This window comes from Hemiscyllium ocellatum, chromosome 10 (assembly GCF_020745735.1).
Source record: "Hemiscyllium ocellatum isolate sHemOce1 chromosome 10, sHemOce1.pat.X.cur, whole genome shotgun sequence".
Classification (NCBI taxonomy): domain Eukaryota; kingdom Metazoa; phylum Chordata; class Chondrichthyes; order Orectolobiformes; family Hemiscylliidae; genus Hemiscyllium; species Hemiscyllium ocellatum.
In genome coordinates this window covers 1,107,255-1,128,709 of record NC_083410.1, presented here as the reverse complement: position 1 = coordinate 1,128,709, position 21,455 = coordinate 1,107,255, and the positions used below count along the sequence as shown (strand labels likewise).

Below are 21,455 nucleotides of genomic sequence, written 5' to 3'. Positions count from 1 at the left end.
CCCTGCCGCCACACTAGTTTAAATCCACCCGAGTGGCACTAGCAAGTAGATTGGTGCCCCTCCAGTTTCAGTACAACCAATTCTTCTTGTACAGATCTTGTACAGATTGGAACCAACGACATAGGAAGGGAAAAGGTTGAGATTCTGAAAGAGGATTACAGAGAGTCAGGCAGAAATTTAAAAAGGAGGTTCGCGAGCGTAGTAATGTCTGGATTACTCCCAGTGCTACGAGCTAGTGAGGGCAGGAATAGGAGGATAGAGCAGATGAATGTATGGCTGAAGAGCTGGTGAATGGGAGAAGGATTCACATTTTTGAATCATTGAAATCTCTTTTGGGGTAGAAGTGACCTGTACAAGAAGGACGGATTGCACCTAAATTGGAAGGGGACTAATATACTGGCAGGGAGATTTTCTAGAGCTGCTCAGGAGGATTTAAACTAGTAAGGTGGGGGGTTGGGACTCAGGGAGATAATAAGGAAAGAGATCAATCTGAGACTGGTACAATTGAGAACAGAAGTGAGTCAAACAGTCAGGGCAGGCAGGGACAAGGTAGGAATAATAAATTAAACTGCATTTATTTCAATGCAAGGGGCCTAACAGCGAAGGCAGATGAACTCAGGGCATGGTTAGGAACATGGGACTGGGATATCATAGCAATTACAGAAACATGGCTCAGGGATGGGCAGGACTGGCAGCTTAATGTTCCAGGATACAAATGCTACAGGAAGGATGGAAAAGGAGGCAAGACAGGAGGGGGAGTGGTGTTTTTGATAAGGAATAGCATTATAGCTGTGCTGAGGGAAGATATTCCCAGAAATACATCCAGGGAAGTTATTTGGGTGGAACTGAGAAATAAAAAAGGGATGATAACCTTATTGGGATTGTATTATAGACCCCCTAATAATGAGGGAAATTGAGAAACAAACTTGTAAGGAGATCTCAGCAGCTATCTGTAAGAACTGCCATATTGTTAAAAGTTTAGATGGAGAGGAATTTGTTAACTGCATACAAGACAATTTTCTGATTCAGTATGTGGATGTACCAACTAGAGAAGGTGCAAAACTTGACCCACACTTGGAAAATAAGGCAGGGCAGGGCAGGTGACTGAGGTGTCAGTGGGGGAGCACTTTGGGGCCAGCAACCATAATTCTATTAGATTTAAAATAATGATGGAAAAGAACAGACCAGATCTAAAAGCTGAAGTTCTAAATTGGAGAAAGGCCAATTTTGACGGTATTAGGCAAAAACTTTCAAAAGCTGATTGAGGGCAGATGTTCGCAGGTAAAGGGACGGCTGGAAAATGGGAAGCCTTCAGAAACGAGATAATGAGAATCCAGAAAAAGTATATTCCTGTCAGGGTGAAAGGAAAGGCTGGTAGGTATAGGGAATGCTGGATGACTAAAGAAATTGAGGGTTTGGTTAAGAAAAAGAAGGAAGTATATGTAAAGTATAGACAGGATAGATCGAGTGAATCCTTTGAAGAATATAAAGGAAGTAGAAGTATACTTAAGAGGGAAATCAGGAGGGCAAAATAGGGACATGAGATAGCTTTGGCAAACAGAATTAAGGAGAATCCCAAGAGTTTTTACAAATATACTAAGGACAAAGTGGTAACTAGGGAGAGAAGAGGGCCACTCAAAGATCAGCAAGGTCTTTGTATGGTTCCGCACAAAATGGGGGAGATACTAAATGAGTATTTTGCATCAGTATTTTCTGTGGAAAAGGATATGGAAGATATAGACTGTAGGGAAATAGATGATGACATCTTGCAAAATGTCCACATTACAGAGGAGGAAGTGCTAGATGTGTTGAAATGGGTAAACGTGGATTAGTCCCCAGGATCTGATCAGGTGTACCCAAGAACTCTGTGGGAACCTAGAGAATTGATTGCCAAGTGTCGTCCTGAGATATTTGTATCATCGATAGTCATAGGCAAGGTGACGGAAGACTGGAGGGTGGCTAATGTGGTGCCACTGTTTAAGAAGGACAAGCTAGGGAACTATAGACCAGTGACCCTGACGTTGGTGGTGGGCAAGTTGTTGAAGGGAACTCTGAAGGACAGGATGTACATGTATTTGGAAAGGTAAGGACTGATTAGGGATAGTCAACATGGCTTTGTGCATGGGAAATCATGTCTCACAAACTTGATTGAGTTTTTTGAGGAATTAACAAAGAGAATTAATGAGGGCAGAGTAGAAGAAGTGATCTGATTAGCAAGATTAGATCTCATGGAATACAGGGAGAAACAGGCATTTGGATACAGAACTGGCTCAAAGGTAAAAGATAGAGGGTGGTGGTAGAGGGCCAACTTTTTCACGTAGAGGGTGGTATGTGTATGGAATGAGCTGCCAGAGGAAGTGGTGGAGGCTGGTACAATTGCAACATTTAACAGGCATTTGGATGGATATATGAATAGGAAGGGCTTGGAAGAATATGGCCCGGGTGCTGGCAGGTGGGACTATATTGGGTTGGGATATCTGGTCAGCCTGGATGGGTTGAACCAAAGGGTTCGTTTCCATGTTTACATCTCTACGACTCTTTGAGATCCCACCTGGCCTGGAAGAGGTCTTAATGATCCAGATATCTGAAGCTCTCCTGAGTCAGTTGTTCAGCCACACATTCAGCTAGTAACCAGCAATGTTAATGAGAGTAATGCATTTGATGTGGTCGGCAAGGAATTTAGCAAGGTTTTTGATGAGGTTTCTCATGGCAAACTCATTAAAAAATAAACAACCCATGGATCCAAGGCAAATTTGTACATAAGATCCTAAATTGGCTGAGAGACAGAAAAGAGAGTGATGGCAAAAAGATATTTCTGTGACTGGAAATCCATTGCTGTTTGAGGTGTATATTAACAATTTGGATTGATATGCTGAGGTTATGATGGAGAAACTCACTGATGGTAAATGCAACAAACCTGGTTTTAACTGGCACTCTTGATTAATCGGCAAAAATTACATACTTCAAATACAACAAGTTTACTATATTGTCACAATCTCCGTAATAGTCAGTTGAGAGTACAAGTAAGGCAGCTCTTTGTAGGTAAGTTTTATTTAAGGAAAAGTGCATTATTATTTCAGTGATTTACACTGTAAATAGCATATAAAAACCCCTTGCATGCCATTTCTATTCTTTAGTGCGTGTTTTCACATTGATTATGTAGACCTCTGGATCAACTGGAATATTTGATCAAACAGTACACTCCTTGTCCTATAGGTGCCGGTTAATAAAATGTTTGCTATAGTGACGAGGATAGCCATAAACTGTTGAAGATACCTGGCAAATAGAATTCAACCTGCAAAACTGTGCTTGGGGAGGACTAACAAGGGAAAGGATTACATTGTGAATGGTGGAATCTTGGAAAGCATTGAAGAGCAGAGGAACCTTGGTCTGCATACCAACAGATCGCTGAAGGTAGCAGGGCAAGTGAATATGGTGGTTAAGAAGCCATGTGGATACTTGCTTTAATTACCTGAGGCAGAGTGGATAATTGTTTTTATTACCTGAGGCATAGAAAATAAAAACAAGATGGTTAAGCTGGAAAGAGTCCACAACTGTGAAAAGCTCACAATTTGAGCCATGTGGATTGGAAAACAGGGCTCCAACTTGGACTCAGAGTATCACATTGTAGCTAAAGCTGCTAAGCACCTTCACTTACTCCAGCAGACTGTGCAGTCACTCTGGTCCTCAGTGCATCCCTTTTTGATCTCAGTCTTTCCAACAATGTTTTCTCCTGCTCTAGAACCTGTGCTCTGTGCTGTGCTTCTAATTGTTCTGACGCCAGCTTCTTGGCACATTTCTCCAGTGTCTTCAAGTGTTCCAACACACCTACAAAACGCAAAAATGGATTAATCGCTTTATATTTTGGAATGCTTCACACAACATATTACACAGGAACATTAAATTACTGCATGACAAATGACCAAATTCCATCTAGTTCAATTTCTCCCATGCAAAGTCACAAATCACACAACACCAGGTTATAGTCCAACAGATTTAATTGGAAGCACTAGCGTTTGGAGCACCACTCCTTCATCAAGTGGTTGTGGAGGCCACAATTGTAAGACACAGAATTCATAACAAAAGTTTACAGTGTGATGTAACTGAAATTATACATTGAAAAATACCTTGGTTGTTTGTTAAGTCTCTCATCTGTTAGAATGACCATGATAATTTCACTTCTTTCATATGTAAATCACAAATTTTTTTTTAAAGTTACATTCTCAGGTTAACTGTCACAATTAGTGTCAGCGCAGATAAGATGTTGAAGGTGTTAGCCCCGTGTTCCCTGTCAGTGCCATAATGTTTAAACTGATTCTAATCTAAAAAGTGAGTTAACAGAGTCTTACATGGATTCATGCAGTTTTTGAGCAAAGTACAATGTAACTCTGCAAGTACAAATTCACCCCACAAAGATATATGGGTATGTGTACTTGTACGGGTGTGTGTGTGTATGTGTTGGTGGAGGGGGGGGGGTGTTTGAGAGTGTCTGAGAGAGAGTGTATATGTGTGTGTGAGTGTAAAAGTCTGTGAGAGGGTGTGTGTGTGTATAGTGCAATGGTGGTCACCTGTAGTGTGACATGAACCCAAGGTCCCAATTTAGCTATCAGTCTCTGCTCGGTCACTTTTCACTGCAGCCTGTCACGAAGTCCACCTTGGAGGGAACACTCCTGTTTGATGATTGTTGTGCAGTGCCCATTCATCCGTTGCCGTAGCCTTTGCTCGGTTTCACCAATTTACCATGCCTCAGGGCATCCTTGCCTGCATGTAGGTAGTCACAGGACGCAACAATATCAATTCCATTATGGTCATGATCAATCTTTATCAGGGTCCATGACAAATGGAGGATATGGTATAATGTGAATAAATGTGAGGTTATTCACTTTGATAGCAAAAACAAGACGACAGATTATTATCTGAATAGAAATAGACTGGAATAGGAGTGGAGCAATGAGATCCAGGTTTCCTTATACACCAGTCAATGAAAGCAAGCATGCAGGTGAAGCAGGCATTGAAGAAACTAAATGGAATGTCAGTACTCACAGTGAAAGGATTAGAGCACAGGAGCCAGGATACAAACATACAAACGAATAAGGAACAAGAATGGGTCACTCAGCCCTTAAAGACTGCTCCACCATTCAGTAAAAACATGGCTAATCTGATTTTAACCTCACTGCGGTGGCTCAGTGGTTAGCACTGCTGCCTCACAGTACCAGGGTCCCAGGTTCGATTCCAGCTCGGGCAACTGTCTGTGTGGAGTTTTCACATTCTCCCTGTGTCTGTGTGGGTTTCCCCCCACAGTCCAAAGATGAGCAGGTCAGGTGAATTGGCCATACTAAATTGCCCATAGTGTTAGGTGCATTAGTCAGAGGGAACTGGGTCAGGGTGGGTTACTCTTCGGAAGGTCGGTGTGGACTAGTTGGGCCAAAGGGCCTGTTTCCATACTGTAGGGAATCTAATTCAATCTCAACTCTACATTCCTGCATATCCCCATAATCTTTCATCCCTTTTAGTAATCTACAATTGATTTATCCTTGCCTTAAAAATACTTAAAAGAATCTGCATCCAGTTTCTTCTGAGGAATGGAGTTCCCAGGATTTATAACCCTCTCAGAGAATAATTTAAATGAGCATCCCTTATTTTTAAGCTATGGCCTCAAATTCTAGGTTCTCCAACAAGAGAAAGCATCCTTTCAACATCACATGATCAAGTTCCATCAGGATCTTATATGCTTAAATGAAGTCACTCTGATTCTTCCAAACTCCAGACTATACAGGCCTGGCCTGACCAGCCATTCCTTGTGAGGGGATCCAGTCATTGCCAGTATGAGTCTAGTAAACCTCCTCTGAACTGCTTCCAACTCATTAACATCCTCCCATAGGTATGATGACCAGTATTGTACACAGTACTCCAGATGCAGTCTTACCAATGCATGCACAACCAAAGTATAACCTCATTACTCTTAGATTATTAGACTTTAAGAAATAGGAACAGGAGTACACTATTCAACCCTCGAGCTTGCAGCATTCAAAAGGATCATGAACTGACATTCCTCACTTCCACTTCCTTGTCCTTTCCCAGTATACTTTCACTCACCTACAGGTCAAGACCTATCTCAGAGTCATGGAAAAAGACTCCTTGTCCAAACAGTCCATGCCAAGCATTAGCTCAAAGTAAACTAGCCCTACATGCCTGTGTCCGGTCCATATCACTCCAAACATTTCTTATTCATGTACTTACCTAAATACATTTTAAACATTGTAACTGTACTTGCACCCACCACTTCCTCTGGCAATTCATTCCACACATGAACCAATCTGTGTAAAAGAATTGCCCCTCAAGTCTTTTTTAAATCATTTTCTTCTCATTTTAAAAATATGTTCCCTCGTCTTGAAATCCCTCAAGCTTGGGAAAAGACACCTGCCATTCACATTATCTAAACTCATGATTTTATAAACTTTCGGTTCAAGATTGCAGCAGAGCAGGGCTCCTGAGCCAGAGGTCATCCACTCCAACTACTTTTTTTTATTCCTCCCTCTTTTCTTAAAAAATTTTACTTACCTTGTCTGAGACGGGACAAGCATTGGTAGTGGCCAGAGTGCAGCCCCTGTCCCCTAAGCCTTCGTGACTCAGGCCCTGGGTGCGGACCTTGGGCAGGCATACCGCAGACATCAAGCAGGCCCAGCACAGAGGGGAGGGAGAGAGAGAGAGAGAGAGAGAGAGACACAGACAGGCAGAGAAAGAGAGAGAGAGGAATCGGCGCATGCCACATTGGTAGAGGGGACATCAGAGATTTTAGCCCAGCAGCAAAGGTCAGCAACTTTGTTGTTAATTGGGTATAACTGGAATTGATTTGTTGTAGTCATGCGTTTCTGAGTATAGTGAATAGCTTTGTTTGTGAACAGTACAGGCATATCATAGTAAGCAATGACATACAGATCACAGGCTGCTTCGACAGAGTAGGCATACAGGTTGCACTGCATAGGAGGTGCATAAAGCAAGATCAACATTAACAAGATCAACGTTATTTTAATTAGGGAATCCATTCATCAATCTAACAAAAGCAGGGAAGAAGCTGTTCTTGAACCTACAAGTGCATGTGTTCAGACTTTTGTATATATTGCCTGACGGAAGAGGCATTACCAGGGTGAGATGGGTCTGTGATGATCTGCAGTCCTCACGTCCGCCTCTTTGGCAGCCTTTCCAAAGCAGCGAGCCAAGTAAATGGAATCCATGAATGGAAGGTTGACTTCTGTGATGGCCTGGGCTGCGCACACTACCTTTTGTAGTTTCTTACGGTCCTGGACAGAGTGGTTGCCATGTCAGGCTGTTAAGTAGCCAGATATTATGCTTTCTATGGTGGATCTGTAAAAGTTAGTGAGAGTCCTCAGGGACATGCAGATTTCTTAAGCCACTTGAGGAAGAAGAGACATTGTTGTGCTTTCTTGACCATCACATCGACATGGGAAGTCCAGGACAGTTTGTCGATTATCGTCACTTCTAGAAACTTGACGCTCTCAACTTCCGCTCCATTAATGTAGACAAGGGTGTGTTCTCCGCCTTTATTCCTGAAATCAATTATCAGTTTTTTTGTTTTGCCATTGTTGAGTGAGGTTGTTATCACTACACCACAGCATCAAGCCCTCTATCTCTTTTCTGTATTCTGAATCATCATTGTTTGATATCTGTCCTACTGTGGTGATATCGTCAGCAATTTGTAGATGGTGCTGGGAGCAGAAAATCGATGATGGAACGGCATTACAGTAATATTGATAATGTTGGCCCAGTGACAAGAAATGCAACTTACATCAATGAGGCTGTATTGAACCAGCAGCAAAGATGGCGCCTGAGGATTGGTGACTTCAGTGTTGGTTGAGTCCAGTGTAGATAGCTGTGAAGCGGTTGTGGAGGAATGGCAGCGCAGATGTCGTGGATGGTGATGAGATGGCTTAGGACTAATGGACTCTCTTCAAGCTATGTCTTTTTTTAATTCCATATGCTTGAATTATTCAAAATGGTGCCATTTTATGGTGACAAATTAAAACTTTTTACTGTATTTTATTGTATTTTTACTGTAAAATACACATGACAATAAAACTAAATTCTATAAGATCACCCTCCAGCCTTCTATGCTCCAGTGAAAAACATTACGGCTTATCCAGTGTCTCCTTATAACTCAAACCCTCCTGTCCCAGAAAAATCCTGGTAAATCCCCTTCCTATAACAGGGCAATCAAAACTGGATACAGTACTCACCAATGTACAACCTCAACATAACGCCCCAACTCCTTTACTCAAAGGTCTGAGCAATGAAGGTAAGTGTGCTGAACACCTTCTTAATGCAAACTTCAAAGAAGTGTCTCGGTGTATCTGTTCTACAACACTACCCAAGGGCCTATTTTTAATAGTATAAGTCCCGCCCTTGATTGTTTTACCAAATGCAATACCTTATCTTTATCCAAATTAAACTCCATCTCCCACTTTTCAGCCCAATGATCCAATTGATCAAGATTTCCTTGTAATTTTAGATAACCTTCTTCACTGTACCACCAATCTTGGTTAGTAAATTTGCAGATGACACTACATCCTTCTATATTCTCACCTAAATAATTTTTGTAACGACAAACAAAAGTCGATCCAGTACCAGACCCTGTGGAACACTGCTTGCCACAAGCCTCCAATCCGAAAAACAACCCTCCACCATCACTCTCTATCTCAGTCTTGAATATACACAAGGACTCTAACCCCACTGTTCTCTGTGACATAGAATTCCAAAGACACTCTGCCCACTGAGAGAAGAAATTCCTCCTCACCTCCCTCTTAAATTGGTGCCTCGTTATTCTGAGACTCTGGGCCTAGACTCTCCCATGTGGGAAACATCTCAGCATCCACCCTTTCAAGCCTCTTAAGAATCACATTTGTTTCAATGAGGTCTCTCATCTTCCTAAAGTCCACTGACCCTGTTTACCCTATTCTCCTAGATAATCGGCACAGTGGCTCAGTGGTTAGCACTGCTACCTCACAGAGTCCCAGGTTCAATTCCAGCCTCGGGTGACTGTCTGTGTGAAGTTTGCACATTCTCCCCGTGTCTACGTGGGTCTTCTCCGGTTTCCTCCCACAGTCACAAAGATGTGTAGGCCAGGTCAATTTGCCATGCTAAATTGCCTATAGTGTTCGGTGCATTAATCCAGAGGGAAATGGAGCTGGGTGGGTTACTCTTTGGAGGGTCAGTTTGGACTTGATGGGCCAAAGGGCCTGTTTCCACACTGTAGGGAATCTGATTTAAAAAATCTCTCCATACCAGGAATTATCCATGTGGACCTTCTCCGAACTGCCTTTACATTACTCTTCCCTCTCTCCCCCCGACATTACTCTCCTCTCTCTCTCCCCCCCGTTACTCACCACTCTCTCTCCCCCCCCTCCGGTTACAGTCCCCTCTCTCTCCCCGTTACTCTCCCCCCTTTTCCCCACGTTACTCTCCTCCCCCCACCCTCCCCGTTACTCTCCTCCCCACCCCGTTACTATCCCTTCTCTCCCCCCGTTACTCTCTCCCCCACCGTTACTCTCCCCTCTTTTCCCCACATTACTCTCCTCCCCCCACCCTCCCTACCCCTCTCCCCGTTACTCTCCCCACCCCTCTCCCTCCTTTTCCCCGTTACTCTCCCCTCTCTCCCCCCCATTAAAGTCCCTTCTCTCACCCCGTTACTCTCTCTCCCCCACCGTTACTCTACCTTCTCCCCGTTACTACATAGAACATAGAACATAGAGCATAGAACATAGAAGGATACAGCGCAGTACAGGCCCTTCGGCCCTCGATGTTGCGCCGACCGAATCCTACCTAACCTATACTAGCCCAATAACTTCCAAATGCCTATCCAATGCCCGCTTAAATGACCATAAAGAAGGAGAGTTCACCACTGATACGGGCAGGGCATTCCATGAACTCACAACCCGCTGTGTGAAGAATCTACCCCTAACATCTGTCCTATACCTACCACCCCTTAATTTAAAGCTATGTCCCCTAGTAACACCTGACTCCATTAGCTGTAAAAGGTTCTTAGTATCTACCCTATCTAAACCCCTAATCATCTTATACACTTCTATCAGATCTCCCCTAAACCTTCTCTTCTCCAATGAGAACAGCCCCAAGTGCCTCAGCCTTTCCTCATAAGATTTTCCTACCATTCCAGGCAACATCCTGGTAAACCTCCTCTGCACTCGTTCTAAAGCTTCCACATCCTTCCTATAGTATGGCGACCAAAACTGCACACAATACTCCAGATGAGGCCGCACCAGAGTCTTATACAACTGCAACATGACCTCAGGACTCCGGAACTCAATTCCTCTGCCAATAAAGCCCAGTACTCCATATGCCTTCCTCACAGCACTATTTACCTGGGTGGCCACTTTCAGAGATCTGTGTACATAGACACCAAGATCCCTCTGCTCATCCACACTACCAAGTAGCCTACCATTAGCCCAGTAATCCATCATCTTGTTATTCCTACCAAAGTGAACGACTTCGCACTTAGCTACATTGAATTCCATTTGCCACATTTCCGCCCAGCTCTGCAACTTATCTATATCCCGCTGTAACCTACCACTTCCTTCCTCACTATCCACAACTCCACCGACTTTTGTGTCATCCGCAAACTTGCTTACCCAGCTTTCAAGTCCTTCCTCTAGATCATTTATAAAGATAACAAAAAGCAATGGTCCCAAAACAGATCCTTGTGGTACACCGCTAGTAACTGCGCTCCAAGATGAACATAATCCATCAACTACTACCCTCTGTCTCCTTCCAGCCAGCCAATTCCTAATCCAAACCTCTAATGTATCCTCAATGCCATACCTCCGAAGTTTTAGCATTAGCCTACCATGGGGAACCTTATCGAACGCCTTACTAAAATCCATATACACAACATCTACTGCTTTACCCTCATCCACTTCCTTGGTCACCTTCTCAAAGAACTCAATAAGGTTTGTGAGGCACGACCTGCCCTTCACAAAACCATGCTGGCTATCCCTGATCACGTTATTCCTACCCAGATGTTCATAAATCTTATCCCTTACCATTCTCTCTAAGACTTTGCCCACCACTGAAGTCAGACTCACTGGCCTATAGTTACTCGGGCTATCCCTACTCCCTTTCTTGAACAATGGGACCACATTCGCTATCCTCCAGTCCTCTGGTACTATTCCCGTTGACAACGACGACATAAAAATCCAGGCCAATGGCTCTGCTATCTCCTCCCTAGCTTCCCATAGGATCCTGGGGTAAATGCCATCAGGCCCAGGAGACTTATCTATATTCATCCTTTCCAATATTCCCAAAACCTCTTCCCTGCATATTTCCAGGGCATCCATTCTAATTATTTGTGATTCCATATTCACATCAGCAACAGTGTCCTGTTCCTGAGTGAATACTGATGAAAAGTACTGATTTAATGTCTCTCCAATCTCCTCCGCCTCCACACACAACTTCCCACTACTATCCTTGACTGGACCGATACCTACCCTAGTCATCCTTTTATTCTTGACATACCTATAGAAAGCCTTTGGGTTTTCCCTAATCCTACCAGCTAAAGACTTTTCATGTCCCCTTCTCGCTTCTCTTAGCTCCCTCTTTAGCTCCTTCCTGGCTACCTTATAACTCTCAATCGCCCCTACTGAACCTTCACGCCTCATCTTTACATATGCCGCCTTCTTCCCTTTCACAAGGGACTCCAATTCCTTACTAAACCACGGCTGCCTCACAAGGCCCTTTACACCATGCCTGACTGGTACATACCTATCGAGGACACGCAGTAGCTGCTCCTTGAACACTCCCCACATCTCATTAGTGTTCTTCTCTTGAAGCCTGTTTTTCCAATCCACACATCCTAAGTCATGCCTCACTGCATCATAATTTCCCTGCCCCCAGCTATAGCTCTTGCCCTGCGGCGCACGATTATCCCTCTCCATCACTAAAGTAAAAGTCACCGAGTTGTGGTCACTGTCCCCGAAGTGCTCACCTACCTCCAAGTCTAACACCTGGCCTGGTTCATTACCTAGAACCAAATCCAATATAGCCTCCCCTCTTGTTGGCCTGTCGACACATTGTGTCAGGAAACCATCCTGCACACATTGTACAAACACCGACCCATCTAATGAACTCGAGCTATAGCTCTCCCAGTCAATATCTGGGAAGTTAAAGTCCCCCATAACAACCACCCTGCTACCTTCACTCTTTTCCTGAATCATCCTCGCAATATTATCCTCTACTTCTCTAGGACTATTAGGAGGCCTGTAGAAAACACCTAACAGGGTGACCTCACCTTTCCTATTTCTAACCTCAGCCCAAACTACCTCAGATGGCAAGTCCTCTTCCATCGTCCATTCCACTGCTGTGATACTGTCTTTGACAAGTAATGCCACGCCTCCCCCTTTTTTACCCCCATGTCTGATCCTACTAAAACATTTGAACCCTGGAACGTGCAACAGCCATTCTTGTCCCTGTTCTACCCACGTCTCTGTAATGGCCACAACATCAAAGTCCCAGGTACCAACCCACGCTGCAAGTTCACCTACCTTATTCCTTATACTTCTGGCATTGAAGTATACACACTTCAATCCACCTTTCTGGTTACAGGTACCCTCCTTAGAGATCGCTGCATTATTCCTAACCTCCCTACACTCAAGGTCCTGTACCCTAAAGCTACAGTCCTGGTTCCCATGCCCCCGCGGAGTTAGTTTAAACCCTCCCAAAGAGCACTAGCAAACCTCCCCCCAAGGATACTGGTGCCCCTCAGGTTCAAGTGTAGACCATCCTTTTTATAGAGGTCCCACCTTCCCCAGAAAGGACCCCAGTTGTCCAGAAACCGGAATCCCTCCCTCCTGCACCATCCCTGTAGCCACGCATTTAACTGCTCTCTCTCCCTGTTCCTCAACTCTCTATCACGTGGCACGGGTAACAAACCAGAGACTACAACTCTGTTTGTTCTAACTCTGAGCTTCCAACCTAGCTCCCTGAAAGCCTGTCTGACATCCTCACCCTTCTTCCTACCTATATCGTTGGTGCCAACGTGGACCACGATCTGGGGCTGCTCCCCCTCCCCCTTAAGGACCCGGAAAACACGATCAGCGACATCACGTACCCTTGCACCTGGGAGGCAACATACCAAACGTGAGTCCCTGTCGCCCCCACAAAACCGTCTGTCTGTACCCCTCACTATCGAGTCCCCAAGAACTATTGCTCTACCTTTCTCCACCCTACCCTTCTGAGCAACGGGGCCAGGCTCCGTGCCAGAGGCCTGAACCTCGTTGCTTGCCCCTGGTAAGTCATCCCCCCCCACAAGTATCCAAAACGGTATACTTGTTCTTGAGGTATACTTCTTACTCTACCCCCCATCCCCGTTACTCTCCTATCCCCACCTCCAACCACGTTACTCTCCCCCCCCGTTACTCTCCCCTCTCTCCCCGACATTACTCTCCTCTCTCTCCCCCGAATTTACACTCCCCTCTCTCCCCCCTGTTAGTCTCCACTCTCTCCCTCCCCATTACTTTCCCCTCTCTCCCCCGTTACTCTCCCCACTCCACCCCCCTGTTACACTCCCCTCTCTCCCCCCGTTACTCTCCCCTCTCTCCCCACTGTTACTCTCCCCTCTCTACCCCCCCATTACTCTCCCCTCTCTCCCCCTGTTAATCCCCCCCGTTACTCTCCCCCCTGTTGCAGTCCCCCCCTCCCCGTTACTCTTCCTCCCATTTTTCCCCACGTTACTCTCCTCCCCACCCTCCGTTACTCTCCTCCCCACCCCTCTCCCCCCATTACAGTCCCTTCTCTTCTCCCCCACCCCCACTACTCTCCTACCCCCGTTACTCTTTCCCCCACCCCCACTATTCTCCTGCCCCCGCTACTCTCCTCCCCACCCCCACTATTCTCCTGCCCCCCGTTACTCTTCCCCCCACCCCCACTACTCTCCTGCCCCCCGTTACTCTTCCCCCCACCCCCACTACTCTCCTACCCCCGTTACTCTTTCCCCCACCCCCACTATTCTCCTGCCCCCCGCTACTCTCCTCCCCACCCCCACTATTCTCCTGCCCCCCGTTACTCTTCCCCCCACCCCCACTACTCTCCTACCCCCCGTTACTCTTCCCCCCACCCCCACTACTCTCCTACCCCCCGTTACCCTCCCCCCCACGACCCCCGTTACCCTCCCTCTCCCCCGTTACCCTCCCTCTCCCCCGTTACCCACCCTCCCTCCCCCCCCCCGCCCCCCCCCCCCTCCCTCCCTCCCTCCCCCGTTACCCTCCCTCTCCCCCTCCCTCTCCCCCTCCCCCGTTACCCTCCCCCTCCCCCTCCCCCGTTACCCTCCCCCTCCCTCTCCCCCGTTACCCTCCCTCCCTCTCTCTCCCCCTCCCCCCCCCCCTCTCCCCCTCCCCCGTTACCCTCCCTCTCTCTCCCCCCTCCCCCTCCCTCTCCCCCGTTACCCTCCCTCCCTCTCCCCCTCCCCCCCCCCTCCCTCTCTCTCCCCCTCCCCCTCTCCCCCCCTCCCCCTTACCCTCCCTCTCTCTCCCCTCCCCTCCCCCTCCTCCCCTCCCCCTCCCCTCTCCCCCTCCCCCGTTACCCTCCCTCCCTCTCCCCCGTTACCCTCCCTCCCCTCCCCCTCCCCCGTTACCCTCCCCCGTTACCCGCCCCCGTTACCCTCCCTCGCCCCCGCCCCCGCCCCCGCCCCCGTTACCTGCCCCGGCTGTTGCCGCCATGGCGGTGTTGGGGAGGCGGCAGCTGCCGACTCTGCGGCGCGCGCTCCTTTCCCGCGCACTTTTGAAAGAAACCGTCCCGCGGCCGCGCGCGCTTCCGGCGGATTCTCTGATGGCGGAGGCCGAGGGCCCAGCTCCGAGCCGCCTGCTGCAGTATGTGGTGGTGAGGGGAGATCTCCGCTCCGCCCCTGGATGGACACTTGGGGCCCTGGTCGCACAGGCCTGCCACGCCAGCATTGCCGCCATCCAGCTGTCTTACCCGGAGCCGAACACCCAGCGGTACCTCAACCCGGTGGACAGCATGAGCACGGTGGTGCTGGAGGTTAGCCCGCTGGGGGAGGGGGATGTGTGGAGGTGGAGACGGGGGGAAGGGGTAGAGTGTGGGTGGGCTGTAGGAGGAAGGGTGTGTGAGGGGGGGAGAGAGGGTGGGGATAGGAGGAAGGGTGTGTGTGGGGGGGGTGGGGATAGGAGGAAGGGTGTGTGTGTGGGGGGGGAGGGGGTGGGGATAGGAGGAAGGGTGTGTGTGGGGGGGGGAAGGGGGTGGGGGTAGGAGGAAGGGTGTGTGTGGGGGGGAAGGGGGTGGGGATAGGAGGAAGGGTGTGTGGGGGGGGGTGGGGTGGGGTGGGGGTTGTGATCATGGGGATTCAGTGATAGTTTTTCCACAACTTCCTCTCTTGTTGAAAGTTGTCATTGCCTATGTCAGCCCAAACATAGATATTGTCTGGATCTTTCTGTATTTAAACGTGGACGGTGTGTGAAGAATTGCAAATGGTGCTTAATATTGTGCAATAATCAACAAATATCCCCACTTCTGATCTTTTGACGGAGGGAACTCATTGTTGTTGTGGTTCTGTTCGCCGAGCTGGGAGTTTTTGTTGCAAACGTTTCGTCCCCTGTCTAGGTGACATCCTCAGTGCTTGGGAGCCTCCTGTGAAGCGCTTCTTTCATGTTTCCTTCGGCATCTATAGTGGCTTGTCTCTGCCGCTTCCAGTTGTCAGTTGCTGTCCGCTGCAGTGGCCGGTATATTGGGTCCAGGTCGATGTGTTTGTTGATAGAATCAGTGGATGAGTGCCATGCCTCTAGGAATTCCCTGGCTGTTCTCTGTTTGGCTTGCACTATAATAGTAGTGTTGTCCCAGTCGAATTCATGTTGTTTGTCATCTGTGTGTGTGGCTACTAGGGATAGCTGGTCGTGTTGTTTCGTGCCTGGTTGGTGTTCATGGATGCGGGTTGTTTGCTGTCTTCCTGTTTGTCCTGTGTAGTGTTTTGTGCAGTCCTTGCATGGGATTTTGTACACAACGTTGGTTTTGCTCATGCTGGGCATCGGGTCCTTTGTCCTGGTGAGTTGTTGTCTGAGAGTGGCTGTTGGTTTGTGTGCTGTTATGAGTCCTAGTGGTCGCAGCAGTCTGACTGTCAGTTCGGAAATGCTCCTGATGTATGGTAGTGTAGCTTGTCCTTTGGGTTGCGGCATGTCCTCGTTCCGTTGTCTTTCCCTTAGGCATCTGTTGATGAAATTGCATGGGTATCCGTTTTTAGTGAATACTTTGTAAAGGTGTTCTTCTTCCTCTTTGTGCAGTTCTGGTGTACTGCAGTGTATTGTGGCCCTTTTGAATAGTGTCCTGATGCAACTTTGTTTGTGTGTGTTGGGGTGGTTGCTTTCATAGTTCAGGAGTTGGTCTGTGTGTGTGGCTTTCCTGTATACCTTCGTACTGAATTCTCCGTTCGGTGTTCTCTGTACCATCACGTCTAGGAATGGGAGCTGGTTGTCCTTTTCTTCCTCTCTCGTGAATCGGATTCCTGTGAGTGTGGCGTTGATGATCCAGTGTGTGTTCTCTATTTCTGTATTTTTAATGATTACAAAGGTGTCATCCACATATCTGACCCAGAGTTTGGGTTGTATTTGCGATAAGACTGTTTGTTCTAACCTTTGCATTACTGCTGCTGCTATGAGTCCAGAGATCGGTGAGCCCATGGGTGTTCCGTTGATTTGTTCGTATATCTGGTTGTTGAATGTGAAATGTGTTGTGAGGCACAGGTCCAGTAGTTTGAGAATGCCATCTTTGTTAATAGGTTCAACGTCCTGTTGTCTGTTCTGTATGTCCAACCGGTTGGATATTGTTTCTCTGGCTAGGGTTTTGTCGATAGAGGGAACTCATGCAGGGACGTTCTGGAGCTGAGATTACTGACCTCCAACAATGACATCACTCCTGGCATGACTCTAACCAGCAGAGGGTTACCCAAACACACACACACACACACACACACACACACACACCCCACACCCCACACCACACCTAATTTCCATGGGTTTCAACATTCCTCGATGTCACGCTTCCTCCAATGTGGAGGACTGTCATGATCAATTCACGTCTTGAGTCAACACTTTGGTCTGTGTTTGAACTAAGGCTTTAATGAGTGAAGGAGTTGAGTGTCCCTGGCAGAACCTAACTGATTATCAGACAGCAGGTAATAGCCAAACAAGTGCTGCTTGATAGCACTGTTGATGATACTTTACATCATTTTACTGATGATCAAAAGTAGACTGATGGGTTTAAAGGCTGATAGTTCAACAGGGCCTGATAATCTATATCTCAGAATACTAAAAGAAGTGGACCTAGAAATATTTGATGCACTGGTCATCTTCCAAAGTTTTATCAAATCTGGAGCAGTACCTACAGATTGCAGTGTGGCAAAGATAACTTCACCACTGACAAAGGGAGGGAGAGAGAAAATACCGAGAATTACAGACCAGTTAGCCTAACATCAGTTGTGGGGAAAATGCTAGAGTCTCTTATAAAAGATGTGATAACTAAACATTTACAAGCTGACCAAATCTATCAAGTTTTTTTAAAGGATGTAACCAGTAGCACGCAAGGGAGACCTAGTAGATGTGATGTATTTGGGTTTTCAGAAGATTTTTGATAAGGTTCCTCTTAAGCGGTTAGTGGGAAAACTTAAAGCACAGAGAGAAGGTGTAATATATCAAGATTTGTATGCAAGTTATATCGCTGAGCTAGAAAGTTTGTTTTCAGACATTTTGTCACCATACTAGGTAACATCATCAGTGAGCGTCTCTGGTGAAGCGCTGGTGGTATGTCCCGCCTCTCTATTTATAGGTCTTGGTTTCTTCAGGTGAGTGATGTCTTTTCCAGTTTTTTTTCAAGGGAAGTTAGAGAGGGTGTAAATCGGTGTGTTTATTGATGGAGTTCTGATTAGAATGCCACGCCTCTAAGAATTCTTGTGCATGTCTTTGTTTTGCCTGTCCTCGGATGTGTGTGTTGTCCCAGTCAAAGTGGTATCCTTCTTTGTCTGTATGTATAGAAACTAGTGTTAGTGGGTCGTGTCTTTTGGTGGCCAGTTGGCGTTCATATATCCTGGTGGCAAGTTTCCTGCTAATTTGTTTGATGTAGTGTTTTTCACAGTCCTTGCATGGTATCTTATAAATGACCTTAGTTCTGCTGGTTGTTTCTATTGGATCCTTTAGGTTTATTAGTCGCTGTTTAAGTGAGTTGATAGGTTTGTGAGCTACCATGATGCCAAGGGGTCTGAGCAGTCTGGAAGTCATTTCTGATATGTCTTTGATGTAAGGTAGTGTGACTATAGTTTTTGGTTGCGTTGTGTCTGCTTGTTTGGGTTTGTTTCTGAGGAATCAACAGATTGTGTTTATTGGGTACCTGTTTTCCTTAAAAACATTTGATATTGTTCCACTTTTTGTAGTTCTTGGTTGCTGCAGTGTGATGTACCTCGTTGTAACAATGTCTTGATTGCTTCTGAAGCTAAGAGTTTGGTCTGCGCGTATTGTTTTTCTGATTACACTGGTTTCAAGCTCTCCGTTAACTGTACATTCAACTGTCACGTCTAGGAATGGGAGTGTATTGTTGTTCTCCTCCTCTTTTATGAATTGTATGCCTGTCAGGATCACCAGTATCAGGGCTCTTGGCGGAAGGAGAAATACAAAGACTTGAACAAGCTGCCCTCCCATCTATCCAACTTTGGGTCCGCTATGTAGATGACACCTTTGTCATCACAAAACAGAAAAATTAGAGGAAGCATACAACACAATCAACAATATCCTGACAGGTATAAAATTCACAAAAGAGGAGGGGAATGACAACAGACTCCCATTCCCAGTCGTGACAGCTGAATGTACCGTTAACGGAGAGCTTCACAAGCATTTACAGAAAAATAACACAATGGACCAAATACTTCAGAAGCAATCATCCCAACACCCACAAACGGAGCTACAATAAGCAGTGATATAATATCTTGAGCTAACTCACATATTTACCATCATCCTGAGCTCCAAATCTTCTCAAACATTGCTAATATCAAGATTTGCTTGACAGACAGGAAACAGTGTGGCTTTCAATATGACCTTTTTCCATTGGCAGGCAGTGACTAGTAGGGTATCACAAGGATCAGTGCTTGGGTCCCAGCTGTTCATGACACATGTATATTGTCTGGATGAGGAAAGTTAATGTATGATTTCCAAGTCTTCCAGCAACACAAAACTGGACAGAGCTGAGAGGAGGCTTCAAAGTGATTTAACCAAGTTGAGTGAATGGCCAAACATCTGGCAGATGCAATACAATTTGGCTAAATATGAAGTTATGCACTTCAGTGTGCTATTTAAATGTTAATATATTGGGTAAAAAGGGACCTGGGCATCCTTGTATTTCAGTCAATGGAATTAAACAGGCAAACAGTCAGTAATGAGGAAGGAGAAAATGAGGACTGCAGGTGCTGGAGAGCAGAGCTTAAAAATGTGTTGCTGGAAAAGTGCAGCAGGTCAGGCAGCATCAAAGGAACAGGAGAATCGACGTTTCGGGCATAAGCCCTTCCTGAAAAAGGTCCTCCAGGGTAGTAATATCTGTATTACTCCTGGTGCCATGAGCTAGTGAGGATAGGAATAGGAGGATAGAGCAGATGAATGCATGGCTGAGGAGCTGGTGCAGGGGAGAAGCGTTCACATTTTGTAGATCATTGAAGTCCCTTCTGGGGTGGAAGTGACTCGTACAATTAGGCCGGATTGCACCTGAATTGGAAGGGGACTCGCAAACTGGCAGAAAGATTTGCCAGAGCTGCATAGAGTCATAGAGATGTAGAGCATGGAATCAGACCCTTCGGTCCAGCCCGTCCATGCCGACCAGATATCCCAACCCAATCTAGTCCCACCTGCCAGCACCCGACCCATATCCCTTCAAACTATTCATGTACCCATCCAAATGCCTCTTAAATGTTGCAATTGTACCAGCCCCCACCACTTCCTCTGGCAGCTCATTCCATACACGTACCGTTCTTTGTGTGAAAAAGTTGCCAGTTGGGTCTCTTTTATATCTTTCCTCTCACCCTAAACCTACGCCCTCTAGCTCTGGACTCCCTGACCCCAGGGAAAAGACTGTGCCTATTTACCCTATACATGCCCCTCATAATTTTGTAAACCTCTGTAAGGTCGTTCCTCAGCCTCCAATGCTCCAGGGAAAACAGCACCAGCCTGTTCAGCCTCTCCTATAGCTCAAATCCTCCAACCCTGGCAACACCCTTATAAATCTTTTCTGAACCCTTTCAAGTTTCACAACATCTTTCCGCTAGGACGGAGACCAGAATTGCACACACTATTCCAACAGTGGCCTAACCAATGTCCTGGACAGCCACAACATGACTTCCCAACTCCTGTACTCAATATTCTGACCAATAAAGGAAAGCATACCAAACACCTCCTTCACTATCCTATCTGCGACTCCACTTTCAAGGAGCTATGAACCTGCACTCCAAGCTCTCTTTGTTCAGCAACACTTACTAGGACCTTACCATTAAGTGTATAGGTCTTGCTAAGATTTGCTTTCCCAAAATGCAGCACCTTGCATTTATCTGAATTAATCTCCATCTGCCACTTCTCAGCCCATTGGCCCATCTGATCAAGATCCTGTTGTAATCTGAGGTAAGCCTCTTCACTGTCCACTACACCTCCAATTCTGGTGTCATCTGCAGACTTACTAACTTGTGCCTGATATGCTCGCATCCAAATCATTTCCGTAAATAGCAAAAAGTAGAGGACTCAGCACTGATCCTTGTGGCACTCCACTGGTCACAGGCCTCTAGTCTGAAAAACAACCCTCCACCATCATACTCTGTCTTCTACCTTTGAGCCGGTTCTGTATCCAAATGGTTAGTTCTCCCATATTCTGTGAGATCTAACCTTGCTAATCAGTCTCCCATGGGTACCTTGTTGAATGCCTTATTGAAGTCCACATAGATCACATCTACGGCTCTGCCCTCATAAATCCTCTTTGTTACTTCCTCGAAAAACTCAATCAAGTTTGTGAGACATGATTTCCCATGCACAAAGCCATGTTGACTATCCCTAATCAGTCCTTGCCTTTCCAAATACATGTATATCCTGTCCCTCAGGATTCCCTCCAAAAACTTGCCCATCACCGACGTCAGGCTCACTGGCCTATAGTTCCCTGGCTTGTACTTACCACCCTTCTTAAACAGTGGCACCACGTTAGCCAACCTCCAGTCTTCTGGCACCTCACCTGTGACTATCGATGATACAAATATCTCAGCAAGAGGCCCAGCAATCACTTCTCTAGCTTCCCACAGAGTTCTAGGGTACACCTGACCAGGTCCTGCGGATTTATCCACCTTTACCCGTTTCAAGACATCCAGCACTTCCTCCTCTGTAATATGGACATTTTGCAAGATGTCACCATCT

At 46.4% G+C, this 21,455-nt stretch overlaps 1 protein-coding gene across 4 annotated transcripts in view; it reads right to left on the bottom strand.

Moving 5' to 3' along the window:
- The window catches only part of cenpo (centromere protein O), a 38,888-nt gene extending 23,814 nt beyond the window's left edge, over window positions 1-15,074 (bottom strand). For all 4 annotated transcript variants that reach the window (XM_060831181.1, XM_060831182.1, XM_060831185.1 and 1 more), the window contains exons 1-2: window positions 14,720-15,074; window positions 3,659-3,828 (exon numbers count right to left, since the gene is read on the bottom strand). In XM_060831181.1, coding sequence (XP_060687164.1) covers window positions 3,659-3,828; window positions 14,720-14,984 — 435 coding nt within the window. In that variant the 5' untranslated portion in view covers window positions 14,985-15,074. The remainder of the gene's footprint in view (window positions 1-3,658; window positions 3,829-14,719) is intronic.
- Window positions 15,075-21,455: the final 6,381 nt, after the last annotated feature.